We start from the raw sequence: 22,073 nt of genomic DNA on the forward strand, positions 1-22,073 counted from the left end.
TAAAGTATTTGTTAAGATTATCTATCTTGTATTACTCTCAAACGCCCCACCCACGTCTCCACAAGTACAAAAGAAAAAATGTTGGCATGATCTGATATATAAATATATAACTGTATATAATTTTAGTATATACTAATAGTCAGAAAATCATCAACAACAATCTCTTCTAATCAAAAGATTACAAGAAAAATATCCCTTTGAGTGTCGACAATAGTCGAGCTTAACACCGACCTAATGCTTCTCTCTCTTTCTGCGGACTAAAGATTAAGAGGAGCACAAAATAAAGAGATATAATAAATTGAAATAGCTCGATTTCATAGAATTATTTTCAAATACTATATCAATTAAAATATTTTAATTAGCGTAACAAGATATAATTAGAGGAATATGAAAAACATGACGTGTGAGTTGGATTTAGTTGAAAATTCACTATTCACTATTGCTAGAGTGTTTTCTTTTTGGTACTCGAGAATTTCTAAAACGAAAAAGAAGATAAAAAAAATATGTATAGAGGAGAAAAGAAAAGAAAAGAGATTAATTTTGATTGCAGGAGTGGGGGAGTATATTAATGGGGGAGAGACAGGAGGACACACTCCAAGTGCGTTAGTCACGCAGCTGTCATTCGGAATTACAAAGCCCACAACCCACTCTTTCCTCACAGCCAGCAAATTAGCGTTTGCAGCTGTCGGATCTCTCTCTCTTTCTAATTTTCTCTCTCCCTCTCTCTCTCTATTTTTTTTCCTCTCTTTTTCTCTCTCTCTCTCTCTCTCTCAACCGCTTTTTTTCCATTTTTTTCTCTTTTAACCAACCAAACTCCCCCACTCTGTCTCTCTCTATTTCAAACCAGCTAAGCCCATCAACCCATACACAACAACATCATTAACTATATCCATCTCTTTCAAAATCTTTCCCTGTCCCTCCTTCAATGATTTTCCTCTCTATCTCTCTCTCTCTCTCTCTCTTCCCCTAATTCTCCTCCTGTGAGGCCAACGCAACTAATATTAGATTAGCAACTTAGGAGCAAGCTATCTAGGTTGTGGATAGAGAGAGAGAGAGAGAGAGAGAGAGAGAGAGAGAGAGAGAGAGACAAAAAATTACTAAAATTATGATAATATGGAAGATGATCAGCAACGTTCAAAGAGTACTCCTAGGTGGTGGTGGAAGAGACCATTCCATGACTTATTATTAGTCGGTACTACTGCTGCTACTGCTTCTACTATGTCTACTCTATGATCGGTACTATTGCCAAGGAGCTGTTGATCATCATCATCATCATCATCACCACCATCATCGTATTAAATATTTCGCCCCAAATAATATTGTCGTTTTTGATGAGTAATTAGAGGACATGGCTAATTACCCGCATTACCGGTCACAGTTCGGAGATACGACGTTCACCAAAGTGTTTGTTGGAGGCCTTGCCTGGGAAACTCCCACCGATGAAATGCGGAGTTATTTCGAACAGTTCGGCGACATTCTTGAAGCTGTTATCATCACCGATAAGAACACTGGCAAATCTAAAGGCTATGGATTCGTAAGCAATCATATATATTCTACTATATGTATCTATTATTGTTATTTTATGTTATGCAGTATTTTTTTATTGTTGTGATTAATGGAAAAGTAGGTAACTTTTCGCGATCCTGAATCGGCGAGGAGGGCTTGCGCCAACCCAAATCCAGTGATTGATGGAAGGAGAGCAAATTGTAACATCGCTTCATTAGGGAGGCCTCGACCATCGCCCCCACGAGGTCCACATTTTTTTTTTTTTTAATGATCAACTTGGAATTATAAAGATTGTTTATGATTAACATGACCATATGTAATCTTTAGTGGCAATTTGGATAAGATATGATGTTGAAAAGATATTTATCTTGTTCAATTGGTTGAGGCAGGAAGAAATCAAGGTGGCAGTCCCTTTCAGGGAGGGTCACCACAAGGTCATGCTGTACCGAGTTACAGTGGATCAGTCCCCGCGCCATTACCGCCGCCGCCACCACCGCCCCCTCCAGTTATCTATCAACCATACGCGTGAGTAGGAAAAAGAATTAAAATTATTAATCATAAAATGACAAATAATACTATAGTTAGTGATCGTCCAAAATTTTGCTATACTCTTTTAGTGCAATGGTCTATATATGCATTAAGTTATACCGAGTTAAAATAAGGAAAGGCTTGGGGTGTCATTTTCTAGGTTTGATGAATTTGCTAGTAAGTACAGTTGGTATGTAGCTTTTAGATGGCAATTAAAAATCATAAATATTGACCTGGTAATGAGGAGGTGGGGTATGCAATGTTGTCCTAATGGCATACTCATAACATGTGCATTGCTAGAGCTAGCTCTACGTTCTTTGGGTCCACCAAGTTTCGGATTTTATCAATAATGTTTTGCCTTCAGTCTCTTATATATCTAGTCATTTTTATACATATATACACACCGTGATAGCTAGGTAAAACTTCTCCAAGGGATCGGGCAACTTTTGACTTCACTAACAGAAGACTTGTGGATTAACTTGCAAGTAAAATTGTTATAAAGTTTAAGTGATTTTAAAGCAAATAATATCGATTGCCACATTATAATTAGCAATGCTATCGAAGTCAAAAGACGTTAGGTCTAACGATCTTTAAAGGTAAAAAAAGGGGGAAAAAGTTATCAAGCGGGGAAGAATGATATTGGTTGTAAAAGTCATGTATACACACATGGGGGTTCCTCTATTTACAAATGATAGATATTCTTTTCCGCTTTAGTACTTATTTTATATTAAGCTGTAAATATCAGTGGCAATTCCAATTTCACATTAAATTAGTTTTCGTTAATTTTGTCAGCTTGATCAATGCAGTAAAAGCTTGTTTGTTAGCTGGCTTCTTACCATTTAGCAAATTAACTAGCTGTCTGCTAGCTTATATAGATAAAATAAAGGAAAATTCTTTATTACGAGACATATTAGTATTATTCTTTCTATCACCTATTTGTCACTTTTTACATTCACTGTTTATATATCATTATTTAGAAAGAAAATAAAAGAGTGGAGTTAATATGCATAAAATAAAAGAAAATTCTTTATTACGAGACATATTAGTATTACTCTTTCTATCACCTATTTATCACTTTTTACATTCATTGTTTATATATCATTATTTAGAAAGAAAATAAAAGAGTGGAGTTAATATGTCAAACAATACTGTCAAGAGTGACAATAGCATTTTTTTTTTATTATATATATTATTCTGAGCATTCAACCTATGGGAAGTACTCTCCTACATAATTTTAGGTGTACGTATATGTGTACGTATTTCTGTGTGTTCATGTGCAAGGGGTCATTCTCAGTGATGGAAGTAGTCCTTAATTGACACTTAAACCGAAAATTTCCACATATGCATAATTTTGCGATCAGCAAAAGAGTGCATGTGTATACACACATGCTTATATTTATAGTTGTGCTTAATTAACTCAACGGCATTGTATGATTTAGATGTACAATCCACTCAATAATTAATAGTTCACTTTATTGTTGTCAGCTGCTACTATGTTCACCATAAAACGAATTTATGTTAATGTTGGTTGTATAGTGTCAAAGCTATATATAATATACTACTCGTATATATATATGTATATACGTGTGTATCAACTATCAAGTATAATTTTTTGACTCATGTGATCCACTCATCAATTTCATTTACTTACTACATTGCAGCTACCCAACCTACACACCAGCTGATTATGGGTATCACCAAGTAACTCTCTCTCTCTTTCTCTCTCTCTCTAAAAAAACAGGAAAAAAGGCAGTGTTATATATATATATATATATATATAGGTATATTGATATCATTGAATATGGTTGCAGGCAATGTATAACCCACAAGTCCAACAGCCAGCACAGTACTACCATCAACTGTACGGAACTGCATCATCTTCAACAATGAATACTCCATACTACTACGGGTATTCCTTGCAATCTCCAAGAGGACCATTTTCAACAGTGCCCCAGCCACAGCGTATTGCTGGACCACCTTCATATCTCTACTACCCTAATCCCCCTCACCACCTTGAAGGGTCATTCTCTAGCTATCCTTTTCAACCCACCACCACAAGGCATCCTTTTCCCTCTCCCACTGGTACATACATACATTCTATACACACAATTAATTACGATCCTCTTATTAATTATATTGCACATATATAGTATATACGTATCAATGTATTATTATATGTACACATGCATATATATTCATGACTGAAGGACAACAATACAACATACATAATTATATAGGCCCGTTTAATTCACTTATTTGAGTTTTTAATTCGAGTTGAGATGTGATTTTATGTGAGAATTTTACATGACTGAAGGACAACAATACAACATACATAATTATATAGGGTCCGTTTAATTCGCTGATTTGAGTTTTTAATTCGAGTTGAGATGTGATTTTATGTGAGAATTTTTTATTGTAATAAAAAAGTTAAATATAACTGTTTTTGAGTATTTTTTACTATAATAAAACTTAAATTTTAAATTTAAACCGGTAATTTTTTTTTTTTTTTAGTGTGTAACATGGGATAAGTGGGGCCACATGGGAACCCCATGCCCATGTGAAATGAGCTGTCTGGGTTACATGGGCGTGACCCAGGCCGTAATAAGTCAAATAGTGGAAAGTAGCGACAGAGGAGCATAGAGAGTAAACTAATAGTGACTGCTTGTGGTCTTCTATGTGTTAGATGCATGATGCTTGATTCTGAATATAAATATAACTGTTTTTGAGTGTTTTTTACTATAATAAAATTTAAATTCTAAATTTAAACCGATAAATTTTTTTTTTTTTAGTGTGTAACATGGGATAAGTGGGGCCACATGGGGAACCCCATGCCCATGTGAAATGAGCTGTCTGGGTTACATGGGCGTGACCCAGGCCGTAATAAGTCAAATAGTGGAAAGTAGCGACAGAGGAGCATAGAGAGTAAACTAATAGTGACTGCTTGTGGTCTTCTATGTGTTAGATGCATGATGCTTGATTCTGAATATTGCAGGGTCGAGTTGGTCAGTCATATATAAAGAGCCACTCGGGCCCACAATAAGTTGTACCCTCACTACTAATATATATATATATATTATAATTAGTGTGCAAATATTTCTCCAGTGGAAACAAAATATATAAAAATATGTAAAGTGGATAAAACTAGAAAGATCAATGCAGCATAGAATCTGCCATTTCAAGAAATGTTTTCGTTGGATTCTTGCCAAGCAATGTAGCTAGTACAATAACTCTTCCCTACCTTTCACGAAAAGAAGACATTTTTGCGATGCAGCTACCTTTAATTTTAATTTTAATTTAATTTAATTTTCTTTATCTTTAATCATATTAACAAGGAAGACAGGAGGGCGAACATATAAATTGAGGAAATGGTCTATATTTCTTGTAGTAATTTTGTTAGAACTTAATGAAAACATCATTTTCACGTTACTCATGAAGATAGTGAGAAACAGCTATATTCTAGCCTAATGAGTAACAACCCAAGTAAAACTTGCCCCCTTTTTTTTTTTTTTTTTTTTTTTTTTAATAATTAGGTAGCGTACATATAAATGTGTACTCTAGCAATCATTCATGCCATTCAAAGTTATTCTTTGGTTAATTAAGATACACGTTACTTACTGAAAACTTATAAAAGCTATCGAGGCCTTTTCTTTTCTTTTTTTCTTTTCATCTCTTCATGATTAGTCTCTAGATAGTACAGGATAACGGTTGTTGAAGTTGAAAGAATGTATGTATGTGTGTATTTATATAGTCCTAAACCTACTCTTCAAGAGCTACCATGGAAATAGACAGAATTTTATTAGAAAATGGTGACGTGCAAACTCATGTGTCATAAAAACAAGCAGGACCATCCTAACTAACTGGTTGACTGATTGTACAAACTTAAATACTCCAAGCTGGTTGCTTATTGATGAACAATGATACTTTCACAGTACACTGTCACGATACTTTGCTATCTCATTGATGGAAAAAGATAAAAAGAAAGAGTTTGATATGCAGTAAAAAAAAAAAAAAAAAAATCAAGAGAAAACTATTACGTCATTATTTATATGTAGTTTTTGGCTGTATTGAAATTTGATTCTTTATCTTTGTTATATAAGTCATGAATTGGAGAGTTTAACTTACGACCTTATTCATCTCTTTTTACTTCTTCCATCAAAAACTATGCACAGGGTTGTTTTTAGCAGAGTCTCTTTTTTTCTCTCTGGTAGCTGTAGAAATTAAATTAATTTATATACTAATTAAATAAAACCTCAATCTCTAACAATATTGATTTATTGTTGTCACAGATTCACAGACTCAACAACGTGCCTCCACGGAAACAGAAGCTGGAGTCAGCACTTCGGAAAGTCCAAATACCTAAAAGAAACCTTCCATATATACATGCTCTAAAAAGTTCCAGTTGTACAATAATCTCGTTGAAATTATTAGTTTTCATCTCTTTCAATCGTCTTTTTACCTATTCTCAGCATTTTATTAAAATTCTTTGGGTCCAAAGCTGTAACATTCTGGCGAAACTGCTCCAAGAGACTACGACATGTACCTTCTTCACAGCTTTGACAAGAAAAAGGATAATCTAATCAACATCCTTATGCAATTTTTGTTCAATTCTTTTTTTTTTTTTTTCCGTGAGCAGAAAGAAAATAACGCTAGCTTCTCTGTTTTTCACTTTCTTTTTTCATTGAGTTGTTAATTATTCGATGAACTATAATATTGTTTAGCGATATCTATTTCAAAATGTATCAAAACAGATGATCAGGGAAGAAATTTTCTATTATCAATTAGAATTTGATTGTCAAGTTATTTATATATTGAGGATACCTCATATTTTGGTCTTGTTAAAATGGTAACTCTGGCACTCAAAACCTCATCAATTTTAAAACCATCGACACTAAGTTACAAAATGGAAAATCGCCATCAATATATGAAGGTTTATATATAATGTAATACGCCAATGTTTTATATATCTTAATGACACAAGAAATCTGATAATTGCATTTGTTTATTAATAATCTCATTTCAAATCCACTCTTACCGCATTTATAATATTATATGTATTAAATTGTGTGTGGATTTGATTCAGGATGAGTGAATTAATACGTGCCAACTTAATTAAGATCTAGTAGTAGAGTGTGTGGATTTAAGTTTAGAATTCGAGTTTTGCTACAATAAAAAACTTTCATAAACAGTTAAATTTAACTTTTTTATTACAGTAAAAAGCTTTCATATAAAGTATATTTCAACTCGAATCAGCAAACTAAATGGGCATTAGTAATAATACATAACGGTGAAAGTATATGTTTGTAGCTTACATGGAACTCCGGGTGAGTATTCCCTTATGTATAATTCAAAGATCGAGAAAGAAATTAATATGCTCTATATATTAGAGAGAAAAAGAGATCATTAACATGCAAATATAGTTGCTTTTGGAAACTTTAGAGAATGTAAAAGTAGGCCGCAAAAAGACATCGGAGAAAGCTTATACGGAATGGCTATTAACGAAAAAGTCCATATTGCACGTCCCAAGAATGGAAAATGAATCATTTTCACCTGCAATGTTGCTCTCTAGCTCTCTCTATCTCTGGTGGCGTTGACTCGTGTTGAGAGTACTTAAATAACAAGATTAAATAACACGTACAATATTTCCCTAGATTTTCAACCCTCTGCTATGCAAGTCTTGCTCAATTCAGACGCTATGGGCCACAGATATTAAGGTTATTACCTTTCATTTCCCATATCAGATAAATTTTGCATACAGGAGAGAATTAAGACCCCCCGTTTCAAAGGTTCTTTTCATTCAACTACAATATTCTCCAGCCACAGAACTTAACTCTCTCTCTCTCTCTCTCTCTCTCATCTCGTTTTCACGTAAAATCACTCTTCAAGAACGTTAACCAGCTAAAATATCATTATAAAAGCACAGAGTATCCTTCACATATTCAATTGAATTACGAGTTATAATTTTTTTTTAATAATATATATGGAGTACTTCTCTGAAACGACTAATTCATCAATATCAACTAGCTCATATTATCGTCAACCCTTTATTTCTAAAGATAATGATATTGAGGGTAACAAACCCCTCGACCTTTTCCCAAACGAGAAGCAAAATGATCTTGAGCCTCTTCCACTAATAAGCTGCTTACTTCGTTCACCTGAACAACCTGCATATGAAAACCCTAAAGCGTGCAGTAATCTTGAAGTAATTGATCATAATGAAGATGTTACTGTGGCTTTGCACATTGGTCTTCCAGAATATTCACCGGATCATTATGGGTTCATCATGGATTCCAACGGAACCCCTGATCCAAACGACGTCGCAGCAGCCGAGAAGTACTGGATTCCAACTCCGGAACAAATTCTCATCGGCTTCACTCACTTTTCCTGCCATGTCTGCTTCAAGACATTCAACCGCTATAACAATCTTCAGGTGTGGCCATATTTCAAATTTTCTGTATATGTATTTGCTTTATAATGACTTAAATATCATGCACATTCCTTACAAATTCTCAAAACCAACCGAGTAAAATCAACGACTAATTAGTACTAAATCTCACACACTCTTATTGGAGTATTGATACGTAACGCTATCTAATAGCTAGTGTTGTACACTAGACCAATACATTTACATATAATTATGTATAGCTATATAACGCCTATTTTGGAATATTTTTTCGAGAATATCACTATTATATGTGAAAGTCAAGACGTACATATATATTAAAATTAGTCATCCACACGTATATGTGTGTGTATGTGTGTACGTGTGTATATACATATATATATATATGTGTGTGTGTTTTCTGAATTACCCTTGGCATGTTAGTCATGACTATTCTATATATATATATATATATATATATCTATAAAATATAGATGCATATGTGGGGGCATGGATCACAATATCGAAGAGGGCCGGAGTCGCTGAAAGGAACGCAGCCACGAGTGATGCTTGGGATTCCATGTTATTGCTGCGCAGAAGGATGCAAAAACAACATAGAGCACCCGCGAGCCAAGCCTCTCAAAGATTTTAGGACGCTCCAAACTCACTACAAAAGGAAGCATGGCATGAAGCCCTTCACGTGTCGCAAATGTGGCAAGTTGTTGGCCGTCAAAGGTGACTGGAGAACCCACGAGAAGAACTGCGGAAAGCGCTGGCTTTGCGTTTGCGGTTCTGATTTCAAGCACAAGAGATCCCTCAAAGACCACATCAAAGCATTTGGTTCTGGTCATAGCCCCTTTCCACCTTCCTCTTTTTGACTAATTATCGATATGATCCTACTATTTCTCTAAATTAAATAATGTTCTCTATTCCTTTTTCCGGGGAAAGTGGGGAAACATACATTCATATATATCAGTCTATCAGTCGATATATTTGGTGCATCTAAAAAAAAAAAGTTGTTATTCTGCATGCCCGTTATTATTAATTTGAAAATAAAATTAATATATTTGCGCACTAATATTAGTTCATCTTTTGTAATAATTGGTAGTAAATAAAATGCTTTACTCTACTATCTCTAATTTTATTTTTCGCTTTCTCGAACAGGAATATATATTAAAAGAAATGTATAGAAAAGTTCAATCGTTTTCAGTTTTATTGAGTTTTTAAGAATAAGTAAAAAACGTTTTCATTTTCTGTTTTTTAAGAAATGCTGCCAAACGGCTCCCTCAGAGCATTTTCATTTTTTTGTTCTTGGAAAACGTAAAAAACGAAAACGAAAACGGAACCAAACAGGCCCATAGTTTTTATAATTAAGTGTTAGGTATCTGTAGAAGAATGGATTGGTGTGCTCTGTTATATTTTTATGGATTTTACTTTTATGTTGAAAAATTAAATTAATATTGGCAAGTCCAGCTTTTATGGATTTTAATTTTTTAGTGAAAAATTAAATTAATATTGGCCAGTCCAGCTTTTATTAGTTCATGTGATAGCTTTGTAACAATATCAATTAGTAACTATAAAATGCTTTTCCTATGCTCTGTCGTTTGAGTTTTCACTTTCTCACGGAGGGAATATTAAAGTGAGCAGTATATATTCTAACGCCCCGTATATGCAAGTATACACGCATGATGAAGTCCAGTGATGGAGCCAAAAAGTTTTGTAAGTGGGGGCAAATAACTAAAGAAAAATTTAATTAAAATCTATACATATATTGGCCCAACTTCATGCCTTGATATGCGTAATAACCTCATTACCAAGACTATTAAAGACGTCTTTCTCAATATACGTTTTATCAATTCATCTTTCATTCAATTATCATCTTGTACTTCATTCTTTACAAAATTCAAATCAGAAAATATAACCTCTCTGTATTAATATTAACAGTAACGACCAGAAGAATTATTGTGGATGTACTTAGTTAGAAGACGATAAACCAATGGATATATTATAACAATGTAATTGCTCTTGTCTCAACCATTTTTTTTATAAGATCATTTATACTTAAGGGTTAATTACAAAAATATTCTTTTGAAATATATTTTAAGAAACTATTTTGTTTTCTTTCAAAAACGTTATGGGTGGCGGATTTTCTTAAGCCATGTGTTGTTTTAATTTTTGATGTTCTAAATGTCTGTGTTTTTTTTTTTCCAGAAACTTTCAGGCTTATTTTTCTGTCTTCATTTCATTCTAAAAGTTGCTGTATTTAAATTGTAATTATAGTACTTGAGATTCGCTCAAATGGTTTTTCACTTTTTTTTTTGTTTTGTTTTCTGATATAAAGAAATATATATTCTTGCATTATACCTTAATTTAATAATTGTCGTAGCTAAAATACATATGCGGGACCCATTTGTTTTGCCCTCTAGCTTATTCAAATATTATTGTAGGTTCCACTATAAGAATAATTACTTTAAGAGAGAAAATTTTTTGATACAAAAAAACTTTTAGTAACAGAAAACACACTTTTTACTATCAAACTTTGTTAACTGAAATTATCAAGGATTTAGTTACCAAATTTGACAGTAAAAACAACACAATTCGCTACCAAATATAATTTGGTATCAAATAACACAATAGGAAATGAAATTTGGTTCCCGCCAATAATTTTTTTGCTACCAAAATATTACTTTTTTGCTACCAAACATGTTTTGGTAACAAAAAGTTTATGGGAAGCAAAATTTTTTCCGGCCCGAGGTATTTGCTACCGAATTATTTTTGGTAGCAAAACATATAACATTTGCTACCAAGTATTGGTAGCAAAACATATAACATTTGCTACCAAGTGTTGGTAGCAAAATAAAACTATCTGCTATCAAAATTTGGTAGCGAAAAATCAAGTTTTTGCTACCAAAAAAACATAATTTTTTACTACCAAATTTTGGTAGTAGAAAACATGATTATGCTACTAAATTCTTATTTTGGTAACAAAAAGGCGTTTTTTGCTACCAAAAGTTGTGTTTGGTAGCAAATCATATAAAAACATTAATATTTATATTTTGTGCTTGTATTACTTTTTTTTTGTTTATTTTTCAATTTTCTATGAATATGTCTTATATTAAGTTTTAACAATCATCCTAGTATATTTTGTATAACAATTATTTGATAATTTAGTTATTTTGTGTAGGTGAAACAAGAGACATGTTCATGTGTACACATATGTGATCTTGTTAGTTAAGTATATGTTTCCACATAGAGTAGTATATAATCTCGCTATTTGATTAATTTTTAACTTTGAATAATGTATTTCAATTTTAAAACTACATTTTTTGTTATAATGTTATTAGAATAATTATTCTTAAATAATTTTTGACTTTAAAACGTTATTTTTTTTAATGTTTAATTTCTGGTACCAAATTCATATTTGGTAGTAAAAAATATGCTTTTAGCTACCAAAATAATGTTTGGTACCAAATTTTGGTTGCAGAAAACATGATTCTGCTACCAAATTCTTATTTTGGTGAAAATAGGCGTTTTTTGCTACCAAAAGTTGTGTTTGGTAGCAAATCATATAAAAACTTTAAAACTTACATTTTGTGCATGCATTGTTTTTTTTTTGTTTTCCATAAATATGTCCTATATTAAGTTTTAACAATCATCCTAGTATATTCTGTATAACAATTATTTAATAATTTAGTTATTTTGTGTAGGTGTAGCAAGAGACATGTCCATATGTGTATATATATGTGATTGTTAATTAAGTAATGTTCCACATAGAGTAATATATAATCTTACTATTTGATTGCCTTTTAACATAGAATAATATATTGCAATTTCAAAACTATATATTTTTGTTATAATGTTACTAGAACAATGAGTCTAAAATAATATTTGTCATCAAAAAGTGTTTTTTTAATTTTTTAATATATGTCTTTCTACTACCAAATTAAATTTTAGTAGCAAAAAAATATGTTTTTGGCTAGCAAAATAATGTTTGATAACAAAAAACATAATTTTCTGATACTAAATTTTGGTAGCAAAAAATATGATTATGCTACCAAATTCATATTTTGGTGACAAAAAAAAGTTTTTTGCTACCAAAAGAACAAAAACATTTTTTTGGTAACAAAAAAAGAACAAAATTTGTGTGGGAAAATCATTTTAACCTAACCCACCCTAAAATTTCAAAACACACCCATGCACCATTCTTCCTAGCTTATACCCATCGCCCTTCTTCCTCTCTCTCACTCCTTCTCTCTCGAGCCGCTGATTCTCGGTGTCGTAGACTCCGATTCCTGCTTTCGCCGCCGTCGATTGTCGCTTTTGCCGCTGCCGATTCTCGTCGTTCCGGTCAGTTCTATCTCTCTCTCATCGTGGAAATGTTTTTAGTTTTATTGCTGATTTCAACTTTTTTATTGCTGATTGCATTATAAAAACTCATTCTCGCTCTGTTGAACCCCACAAAACAATGGAAAAGAAAAGGGAAAAAAAAGAAAGAAAAGAATTTCGAAGGATATCATGCTTGTGCATGACTTATTTGAAGTAATTAACCCAAGACCAAGAGTTCAAAGTGTAGGCACCACAACAAAAAATCGGCAAGTACTATGCCAAGTTGCCAACACTGACATTTGTTCTTCAAAAGTAGAGAAACTACAAATTTTGTTGTCAAATAGACTGAAATAAGAACAACAGATTAGGATTACTATGACTAGCCCATGGAGTAAGATTAATAAACATTATATGCTAGAATGACCAAAACAAGAAAGAACATTAACCTAAGCAATCCGAAAAAACCCACACATATATATGTGCGAATACACATTTATATAAATCAAAATTCTAGTAAGTAGCAATCTTTTGAGCTTACCCGCTTGGCCCTTATGTTTACTCTGATCAAGAGTTGGAGTAATTGCCCTCAAAATGTTCTCAGAATCAGCTTCTGAAGTGGGCCCAGCCATGGATTTCACTCCTTGGGTTTCCTTCTGATAAGAGGAGTAACCTCCAAGACACCTTATCAAAAACTCTAGCCTCCCAAAAACAGCTGGGGAAGCCAACATACAGTTTCTTGTTGCACTGAATCAAGAATTCACCCCAAGTTTCATTAACATCAGTGAGCTAACACCACTGCAAACTCTGATAAGCATTGACACATGCATTTAGAGTAATTAAAAACTCACAAGTACTATCTCCAAATCAGCCATTGGAATGTTCTTGAAATGCTTCACGTATATGCCCCTTTCAATTTCCTTTTTGTTTTTTGCACGCCTGCATAATTGGCTTTCTTGTCAGAAATTAACATTTATTATCACATTGATCACAAACAATAACTTGTGACAGTTCATAAAGAATATGCCCCTATAGTCCTTAGATTAGCACCTATGCTATTGTAAAAACTCCCTTTTAGAAGTACCCTTGTGTAATTAGTAATGTCAATTGTCAGTGCTCTTTCACATCCACCCTTTTGTGGTCAACAATGTAAGAAGAAAAGTCAACTAGGTTCTTAGACGTATAAGATATATTTTTCCTGTGAAAACACCAAAAACAGGTAATTAGATGACTGAATTTTTGAAAACCATGAACATGATCAATCAAAAAGTTTCTACTTAAAACCTCATGAGTTTCATTTTCTCTGTACGAATCCTTTCCACAACAGAGTTTGAACAAACAACTTGGTATGATTATTTGATTGTAGTCATATTTGATAGTTGTTTGTATTTGTTTAGCCGGCAGACATTAGGCACCAACCTTTAATTTGTTTTAGCTTCAAAGTTTCATTGATCATACTTATAGATCTACTACCATGTTAGTTATGGATAAGAGTTGAATTTATGTGACGAACTGACTTTTGGAGACATATATGAGTGGAGTGAGAAGATTTATTGAACAAGCACGTAATCACCTAGATGCGGATGAGAAATGTCGTTGTCCTTGCAAAAAATATTTGAATTATTTTTTCTGTCATATAGATATTGTTGAGCGTCATATTTTTGTTAGAGGTTTTAGCTTAAATTATATAAACTGGATTAATCATGGCGAGGAGGAAACCGATACTACTCCCAATGTACAAGATGAAGACTATGATGCAGCAGGAGAAAAAAGTGATAATGATGACGACAGAGATGAGATGGTGGATGCATTTCCGCACGTCAATCCATCTTCAATGGCTGATGGTGCGGAAATAAATGATATTGGGGTTTGCGAAGAAGAGACACATAATTTAGAAGATTTGTTCGCTGAAGCGGAGAGGGAGTTATATGAAGGATGCACAAAGTTCTTTGCATTGACGTTTTTAGTGAAGTTACTTCATATAAAAGTATTGAATCAATGGAGTTACAAGTCATTTGATATGTTGTTGAAGTTACTTTGGGAGGCATTTCCAGAAGACTCGAGAATTCCCGAGTCTTATTACGTGGCGAAGCGGATGATGCGAAAGCTTGGGTTGGGATACAAGACCATCCATGTGTGACATAATGAGTGTGTGTTGTATTACAAAGAGTACAAAGATTTGAAGGAATGTCCTGTCTGGTATGTGGTCATAAGAGGTATAAAAATTGTAATGCAAAGGAGAAAAAGGTTCCACACAGAAAAATGCACTACTTTCCTCTCATTACAAGATTGCAGTGTTTATTTATGTCTCGACACACCGCTGAATATATGAGGTGGCACAAGGAACAACGTGTTGAGGCGGAAAGAGTCCTTCGACACCCTATTGATGCAGAAGTGTGTAAGGAATTTGATAAACAACATCCAGATTTTGCAACTGAACCGCGTAATGTCTGATTAGGTCTTCCTTCCGATGGTTTCATGCCGTTTGGAGATATGGCAAATCCATATAGTATGTGGCCAGTTTTACTGGTGGCTTACAACATGCCCCCTTGGAGATGTATGAACCAGACATATATCATGATGTCGACATTAATTCCGGGACGGAAGGCACCGGGGAAAGACATAGACATTTATTTGAGACCTCTAATTGATGAACTTAAAGAGGTATGGGAGAACGGTGTTAGAATGTATGATGTAGTTGAAAAAAAAACATTTTATTTTGTGTGCTACAATATTATGGATAATTCATGATTTTCCTGCATATGGTACTTTATCTGGCTACTCCACCAAAGGATATGAGGCTTGTCCGGTGTGTATGGATGAAACCGCTTCATTCTGATTACAAAGTAAGATTTGTTATATGAGGCATCACCGTTATTTAAATCTGGATCATGCTTGGCGTTTCGACTTGAATTTTGATGGTTCTGTTGAAACTGGAATGCCTCCCAAATCAATATTGGGTGATGAACTATTGTTAGAGCTTTACAAGTTGTGGGTTCCTATGCTGAGAAAGGATGTAGTAGTTCGTGAAGCTGACATGAAAAAAAATGTTTGAAGCTGGGTACTCAAACGACAATAACTGGAAATAGAAAAGTATCTTTTGGGAGCTCGAGTATTGGTCGAAACTTAAGTTGCGTCATAATCTTAATGTAATGCATATAGAAAAAAATATATGCGACAACTTGGCGGGAACCTTGTTGGGAATAGATGGCAAGTCAAAGGAAACCAAAAAAGCTCGCTTGGGCTTACAAGAGTTGAATATAAGAAAGGAGTTGCACTTGGATGGTAAGGGGAAAAAGCCACCGGCATGTTTTACATTGTCTACTACGGAGCGGAAAGCTTTTTGTCAATTTTTGAAATCAGTCAAATTTCCCAATGGATATGTAGCAAATATGTCCCGAAATGTCAACATTAACAATGGTAAAATCATGGGGTTGAAAAGTCATGAATATCACGTGTTATTGCAATGACTGTTGCCTATAGGATTGTGGCCTTACTTGAAAGTCATGTGTTGGGTCTGATTGCTGAGATGTGTTCATTTTTCCAGTAGCTTTGTGCAAGGACATTATTAGTAAATGACTTAGATGCACTACAATAAGGTATAGTTTACAAATTATGTAAACTTGAAAGGATTTTTCCTCTTGCATTCTTCGATGTTATGATCCATCTAGCCTACCATTTACTAGAGGAGGCAAATTAGCTGGACCAGTGCACACTAGGTGGATGTACCCTTTTGAAAGGTATCACTCTATTTAATGGATTTACGTATATGTTTAAATATTTTCCTAAATAAGAACAAGGGTAATTCTCCAAAATTATATCACAGGATACTAGGGAAATTGAAGAAATATGTCAGAAATAAAGCTCGTCCAGAAGGCTCGATTGCAGTAGGTAAACCTGCTATTAGTGAGACATTGACATATTGTTCAATGTACATGTGTGACATTGAAACACGTGTGAGACTGTATGGAAAGTTAAAGTCTATTATGTTGACACAAGATAAACGTGAAGTACATTAGTATATTCTAAACAATACCGAAAAGTTACAGCCATATTTGGAGTAAGATGTTGATCCTTATGTGTACCTTCTCATTTCCTTTTAGAATAACAAAATTTAACAGTTAATAATTGACAGTGAACATGTTTCATTATTACGATCAAAAGGTGTTGATCTTATTGATATTCAGCGCACCCAAATATCATCCTTTGTAAAGTGGTTTGGAAATAAGGTAAGACAACGTTTGCTTTTGTTTGAAATATGAATTTATAGTGAATGGTGTTCTTCTTAATATCTTACATTAACATTGTTGTAGATTAGAGACAAATATACAGAAGATGATACAACTATCTCTGATGACTTGTATGGTCTGGCAAATGAACCTAACATTTTTGTTCACTCATATCCTGGTTGTATGGTGAATGGAGTGCGATATACTAAAATCCGAGATGACAAGCGTACCACACAGAATTCTAGTGTTTATGTTGAGGGAGATTGTGATGGGGTAATAAGTGATTTCTTCTGTGCGATTGAGGAGATTTGGGAGGTGTCATTTTTGTATTGAAATAAGGTGATCTTATTTAAGTGTTCATGGTTTGATACTGCCAATGGAAGGATGACAAAATAGTATAATTTCACCACCATTAAAATGGATTCATTAGGCTTTGAGGATGAACCGTACGTATTGGCAGATCAAGTGAAACAAGTCTATTACATTAATGATAAAAAAGAGGTGACTCTTGGAAAGTAGTTCAAAAAGTCAATCACCGTCATATATAGGAGAATGTCTCAAAAATAATAACTGAGGCTTGTCAAGAAGATGATGAAGATAATGAGCCTTATCCAGAAGAGTTATCAAATGAGGTTGACATTTCATTTGACACCACAAATGTTAATGAAGCTCCCTTAAATCATACGAATATTGGGCCACTAGAAATTGATGGTTTCACCATTGATATCTGCATCGATCCCAATGACGAAATCGATGACGAAACAGAAGAGGAAATCGAAACGGAATTCAATGGAGAACCCGATGATGAAATTGATGGTGACACCGAGAAAACTAATTATAGTGATTGATTAGGTCAAATTATTTCAGTTTAACTTCAAAATGTGCATTTGTGATTGTTTGAAGTAGTTGTAAAATTGTGACAAGATTTGAATATACCATACCTCCAATCACTAACTTCTATTTTTATTTTTATTGTTTTAGGATATTAGTTATCTCTACTCGTACGAGAAAGCTATCATTTAGTTCTGGTTCAAAATCCAAATCCGCTCAATCTCCGCCGAATGTTAAGGCATCTCCCCGAACTCCTTCAGTGGCATCTATTCCGGTAGTTGAGTCATCTTGAGGCACATTAGGCTCATCCACATCTTCACGAGCAGAAAATGAGCCATCTCATGATCCTCAACAATTTCATAAGGATCAACCTCCAGAGATTCTACGTATTGAAAATACACATAAGATCATAATAATTATTTTTAATTGAGGTTTCTTTTGTACACTATTCTACATTTAACCTCCTTTGTAAACAACATGGTCAACAAATGTTCGAGGACCAACTACATGTCAAGGAATTAACAAGTTAGTGTCCAAGAAAGGAAAGCTTCAAGTACAATTTAGGGAATCTGAGCTCTGAGTTTACGGGGAGCATGCAGGCCGATTTACGAGCAAAACGGCTTTATATTTCGCTACCATGCTCCATTAAAGTATAGTGGTTGGGGTAAGATTCCTAAAAATGAACAGAATGAATGCATAAGACGATTGAAGGTAAAATTTTCTATTGTAACTTATTCTTTATAACGATTGCACTTATGTAAAAACAAATTTAGCAACTTGTTTTTGTCTTCAGGATCTATTTCATTTAGATTTTGACGTGCATCCACAATTGAAAGACATTGTGTATCAATATTTCTATGAGTGCTTTAAAGGTTATCGATATCGATGCCACCAAAAATATCAGGCCATTATTGAGGAAGGAAAAGATCCATTGCAATATTTACCGAATCAATACATTAAATCATATAATTGGGAGTGGATGTACACCAATTGCTTTGGCGATGATCAATGGTAGGTAAAATGAACAACTTAACTGTATTATGAGACATTTGTTTGAGAATGTGGTTTTGGATATGCAAATTGAACCAATATGTGTGGTTTTGGATTTTTTGGGTAAATTGAAATTGTAAGGGAGATGATGTCGAAATTTCTATTATATTTTAATGCATTTAAATGTTTCTTTTTTCATTTATACAGAAAAAAGCACAGGTTGCTGCGGAAAATCATTTCGAAAAGCCAGCATGTTATTTAGGTGACTCAAGATCTATAGTTCAATATTTAGAGGAAGTTCATGTAATTAACTTTCACTCACTTAAGTATATTACCACTTGAAACCATAATTTCTTTTTTCTTTTTAACTAACTAACAAATAATGATTCTATATAGAACACACATTCGAGTTCTCACTCAATGCTTCAGGAGGGTACTTTGAGGTCTTCAAGAATACTCATTGGAGCGAATCATGGGGATGGACAACTGAGAGAGAAAAGGAAGATTATGTAAAAATTACTAAACACTTTATCATTTCATTTGATTTTGTATTTTTTTTTACTCTAACTTGAAAGTTTATAACAGTTCGCCTAATACATGAACAAATGATCCAGATCCGCGATGCTCGTTTAAGTGAAGTACTAGAGGGGTCAGAACCTGACTCTGATGCGGAGGAAGAAATTTACTCTCAAGTTTTATCAAGTGAAATGTATGAAAAATATGGTTTCAAATGTGGCATAGGTCATGTACTAAGAAAAGCGCCACAAGCTCGCAAATCTAGATGGTCAGGATATGAAAAGCTTGAAAATGAAGTTCAGAAAAACAAACGTCGTATGTTGGATATGGAAATTCTAATGAAGCAACAACATGAGTTTATTCAAAAGCTACTTCAACAGATAAATCTGCCATCAGATCATCCCGGACCTTCCGTCCCAAGAAGAGAAGATCCTCCACTGCCGGCCTCAGTTTGTTAGAGCGTTTAATTTTTGTAATATTAAGATTATACTAGTACAATATTTACATAAGTATTTGGGTTTGCTTAAGTATGACTATTTTAGTATTTTATTTGGATTCTAATATGCATTGAAATATTTAGAGATTTTTAAATTAATATTTGGCATTTTATTTATATATATTTTTTCAAAAAATACACGTACATAAATCTGTCTCAGTTTTGGTGACCAACAAAATTTGGTAGCAACAAATTAGTTATTTGCTACTAAATATTTGGTACCCAATTCTTATTCTTTTCGTTACCAAATACATTTTGCTACCAAAAATTTGGTCTTTAAATATCATATTTTTCGCTACCAAATACCTTTTGCTACCGAATATTTGGTCACCAAATCTCATACATTTCGCTACTAAATACAATTTGATACCAAATATTTAGGCCCTAAATCTCATGACTTTTACTACCAAATACCTTTTGTTATCAAATATTTGGTGACTGAATCGCGTACTTTTTGCTACCAAATATATTTGGCTACTAAAATTTTGGGGTCCTAAAACTCACACATTTTGCTGCCAAATGCCTTTTGCTACCGAAATTTTTAGTCCCCGAATATCATACATTTTGCTACCAAATACATTTTTTGGTAGCAAAAACTATTTGCTACAAAAATTTTGGTAATTAATACTTTTTGCTACAAAAATTTTTTAGTAACAAAAATATTTTGCTACCAAAAATAGGGTTTTTGATTACCAAATTTTTGGCAACAAAAAATTCAAATTCTTGTAGATCCTTTCAATGGATATCTCTGTATGATTATAACATCGACTGTTTTGTGGCTCCTATTAATTCTTCTTTTATTTTTGCTGAAAATGATGATCTCCATACTTAAAATCATGCATGTAGCTCATTTCTCTATGGCCGAGACAGACATTTTTTTTAATATAAAAAAAGAAACCACATGCAATAAACATCACGAATAAACAAAACAAAAAAAAAACAAAAAAAAAACAAAAAAAAAAAAACAACAACAACAACAACAAATCACACAAGATGAGCACTTCAGCAGAACGTGTAAGTTATACTAATGAACAAATTAAACCCCGTCCTAATGCAGTTAATTTGTGTTCCTTTCCCAACTCAAGGCCACATTAGCCCAATGTTGAAACTGGCAAAACTCCTTCACCTTGGTTTTTACGTGACCTTTGTCAACACAGAGTTCAACCATCGCCGTGTTGAAAATGGAAAAATTTTAGACCTAGAAAAAAGCTAGTATAAAAACTTGAGATTTATGAAGGACGAGGACTCTTTGTATTACTTCTCTTAATTTTTTGGCTTGATACAAAATGGAAGGATTTCACCCCTATTTATACTAGTGGCTCCTCCTTTACAAACGGTTTAAATTGGGCCAACATACATATAATCTAATGGGTACAAATGACTCTAGAATTCTTTTCCATCTTCTCTTTAACAAAAATCAACTATATGAGGCTACTACAACTATCTATAGATTATTCCATGGAATTCTCTACAATTTGTTTCTAGAACTTAAAACACTTTGGGCCCTTATTTGGACAACTAAACTCTAAGCCCAATAACTAATTATTAACTATAAAACCTAAAAAAAATTAAGCCCAAAAATCAAGTTTAACTTCTAACACCCCACCTTAAACTTGATTTGCTATTCCAAGCAAACTTCTCAATCTAATAAAGTCTTCACCTTGAGAGGTTTAATGAAAATATCTGTCACTTGATCTTGAGTCTTCACGTACTCTACTTGCACCTCCTTTCTTGCAATAGGTTCTCTTATGTTATGATAACACGTATCAATGTGCTTACTTCTATCATGGAATACTGAATTCTTTTCTAATGTCATTGCACACTTATTATCCACACGAATTCTAGTCGGCTCTTCGTGTTGCTGTTTATCTCATTCAACCAAACACATGACGTGGCTGCTACGTACTCAGCTTCAAAGGTGGATAGGGTGATAATGGGTTGCTTCTTTGACATCCAAGTGAAAGTAGCGTCTCCCATGAAGAACACAAATCCTTTGGTGCTCTTTCTGTCATCCTAACTGTAGCCCAATCGCCATCGCTATATCCAACAAGCTTGTAATGATTAGATGATGAAAAAAATAAGCCAAAGTCAACCGTACCTTTGATATAAGGAAGAATTCTCTTGGCAGTCTTTAGGTGGGTGGTAGTTAGAATCTCTCTGTAGCAACTAATGAGCCCAACTGCAAAAGAATGTTGGGTCTAGTGTATGTCAAGTAATGTAGACTTCCAGCCAAACTCTTGAAAAGGACTGGATCTACTCTTTCTCCTTCGTCATA

General features: G+C 33.6%; 2 protein-coding genes across 2 annotated transcripts; both read left to right on the top strand.

Moving 5' to 3' along the window:
• Positions 1–927: 927 nt before the first annotated feature.
• On the top strand, positions 928–6,605 carry LOC21395922 (RNA-binding protein 38). The gene is made up of 6 exons (XM_010100311.2): positions 928–1,534; positions 1,628–1,751; positions 1,896–2,031; positions 3,696–3,735; positions 3,846–4,116; positions 6,321–6,605. The coding sequence occupies exons 1-6, from the start codon at positions 1,349–1,351 to the stop codon at positions 6,392–6,394; spliced, it is 831 nt and encodes a 276-aa protein (XP_010098613.2). The 5' UTR covers positions 928–1,348; the 3' UTR covers positions 6,395–6,605.
• Positions 6,606–8,011: 1,406 nt separating this feature from the next.
• LOC21395923 (zinc finger protein WIP3) lies at positions 8,012–19,760 on the top strand. The gene is made up of 6 exons (XM_010100312.2): positions 8,012–8,461; positions 8,908–9,271; positions 17,674–17,781; positions 17,955–18,070; positions 18,994–19,089; positions 19,401–19,760. The coding sequence occupies exons 1-6, from the start codon at positions 8,012–8,014 to the stop codon at positions 19,758–19,760; spliced, it is 1,494 nt and encodes a 497-aa protein (XP_010098614.2).
• Positions 19,761–22,073: the final 2,313 nt, after the last annotated feature.

Source organism: Morus notabilis, unplaced genomic scaffold (genome assembly GCF_000414095.1).
Source record: "Morus notabilis unplaced genomic scaffold, ASM41409v2 Scaffold1012, whole genome shotgun sequence".
Lineage (NCBI taxonomy): Eukaryota > Viridiplantae > Streptophyta > Magnoliopsida > Rosales > Moraceae > Morus > Morus notabilis.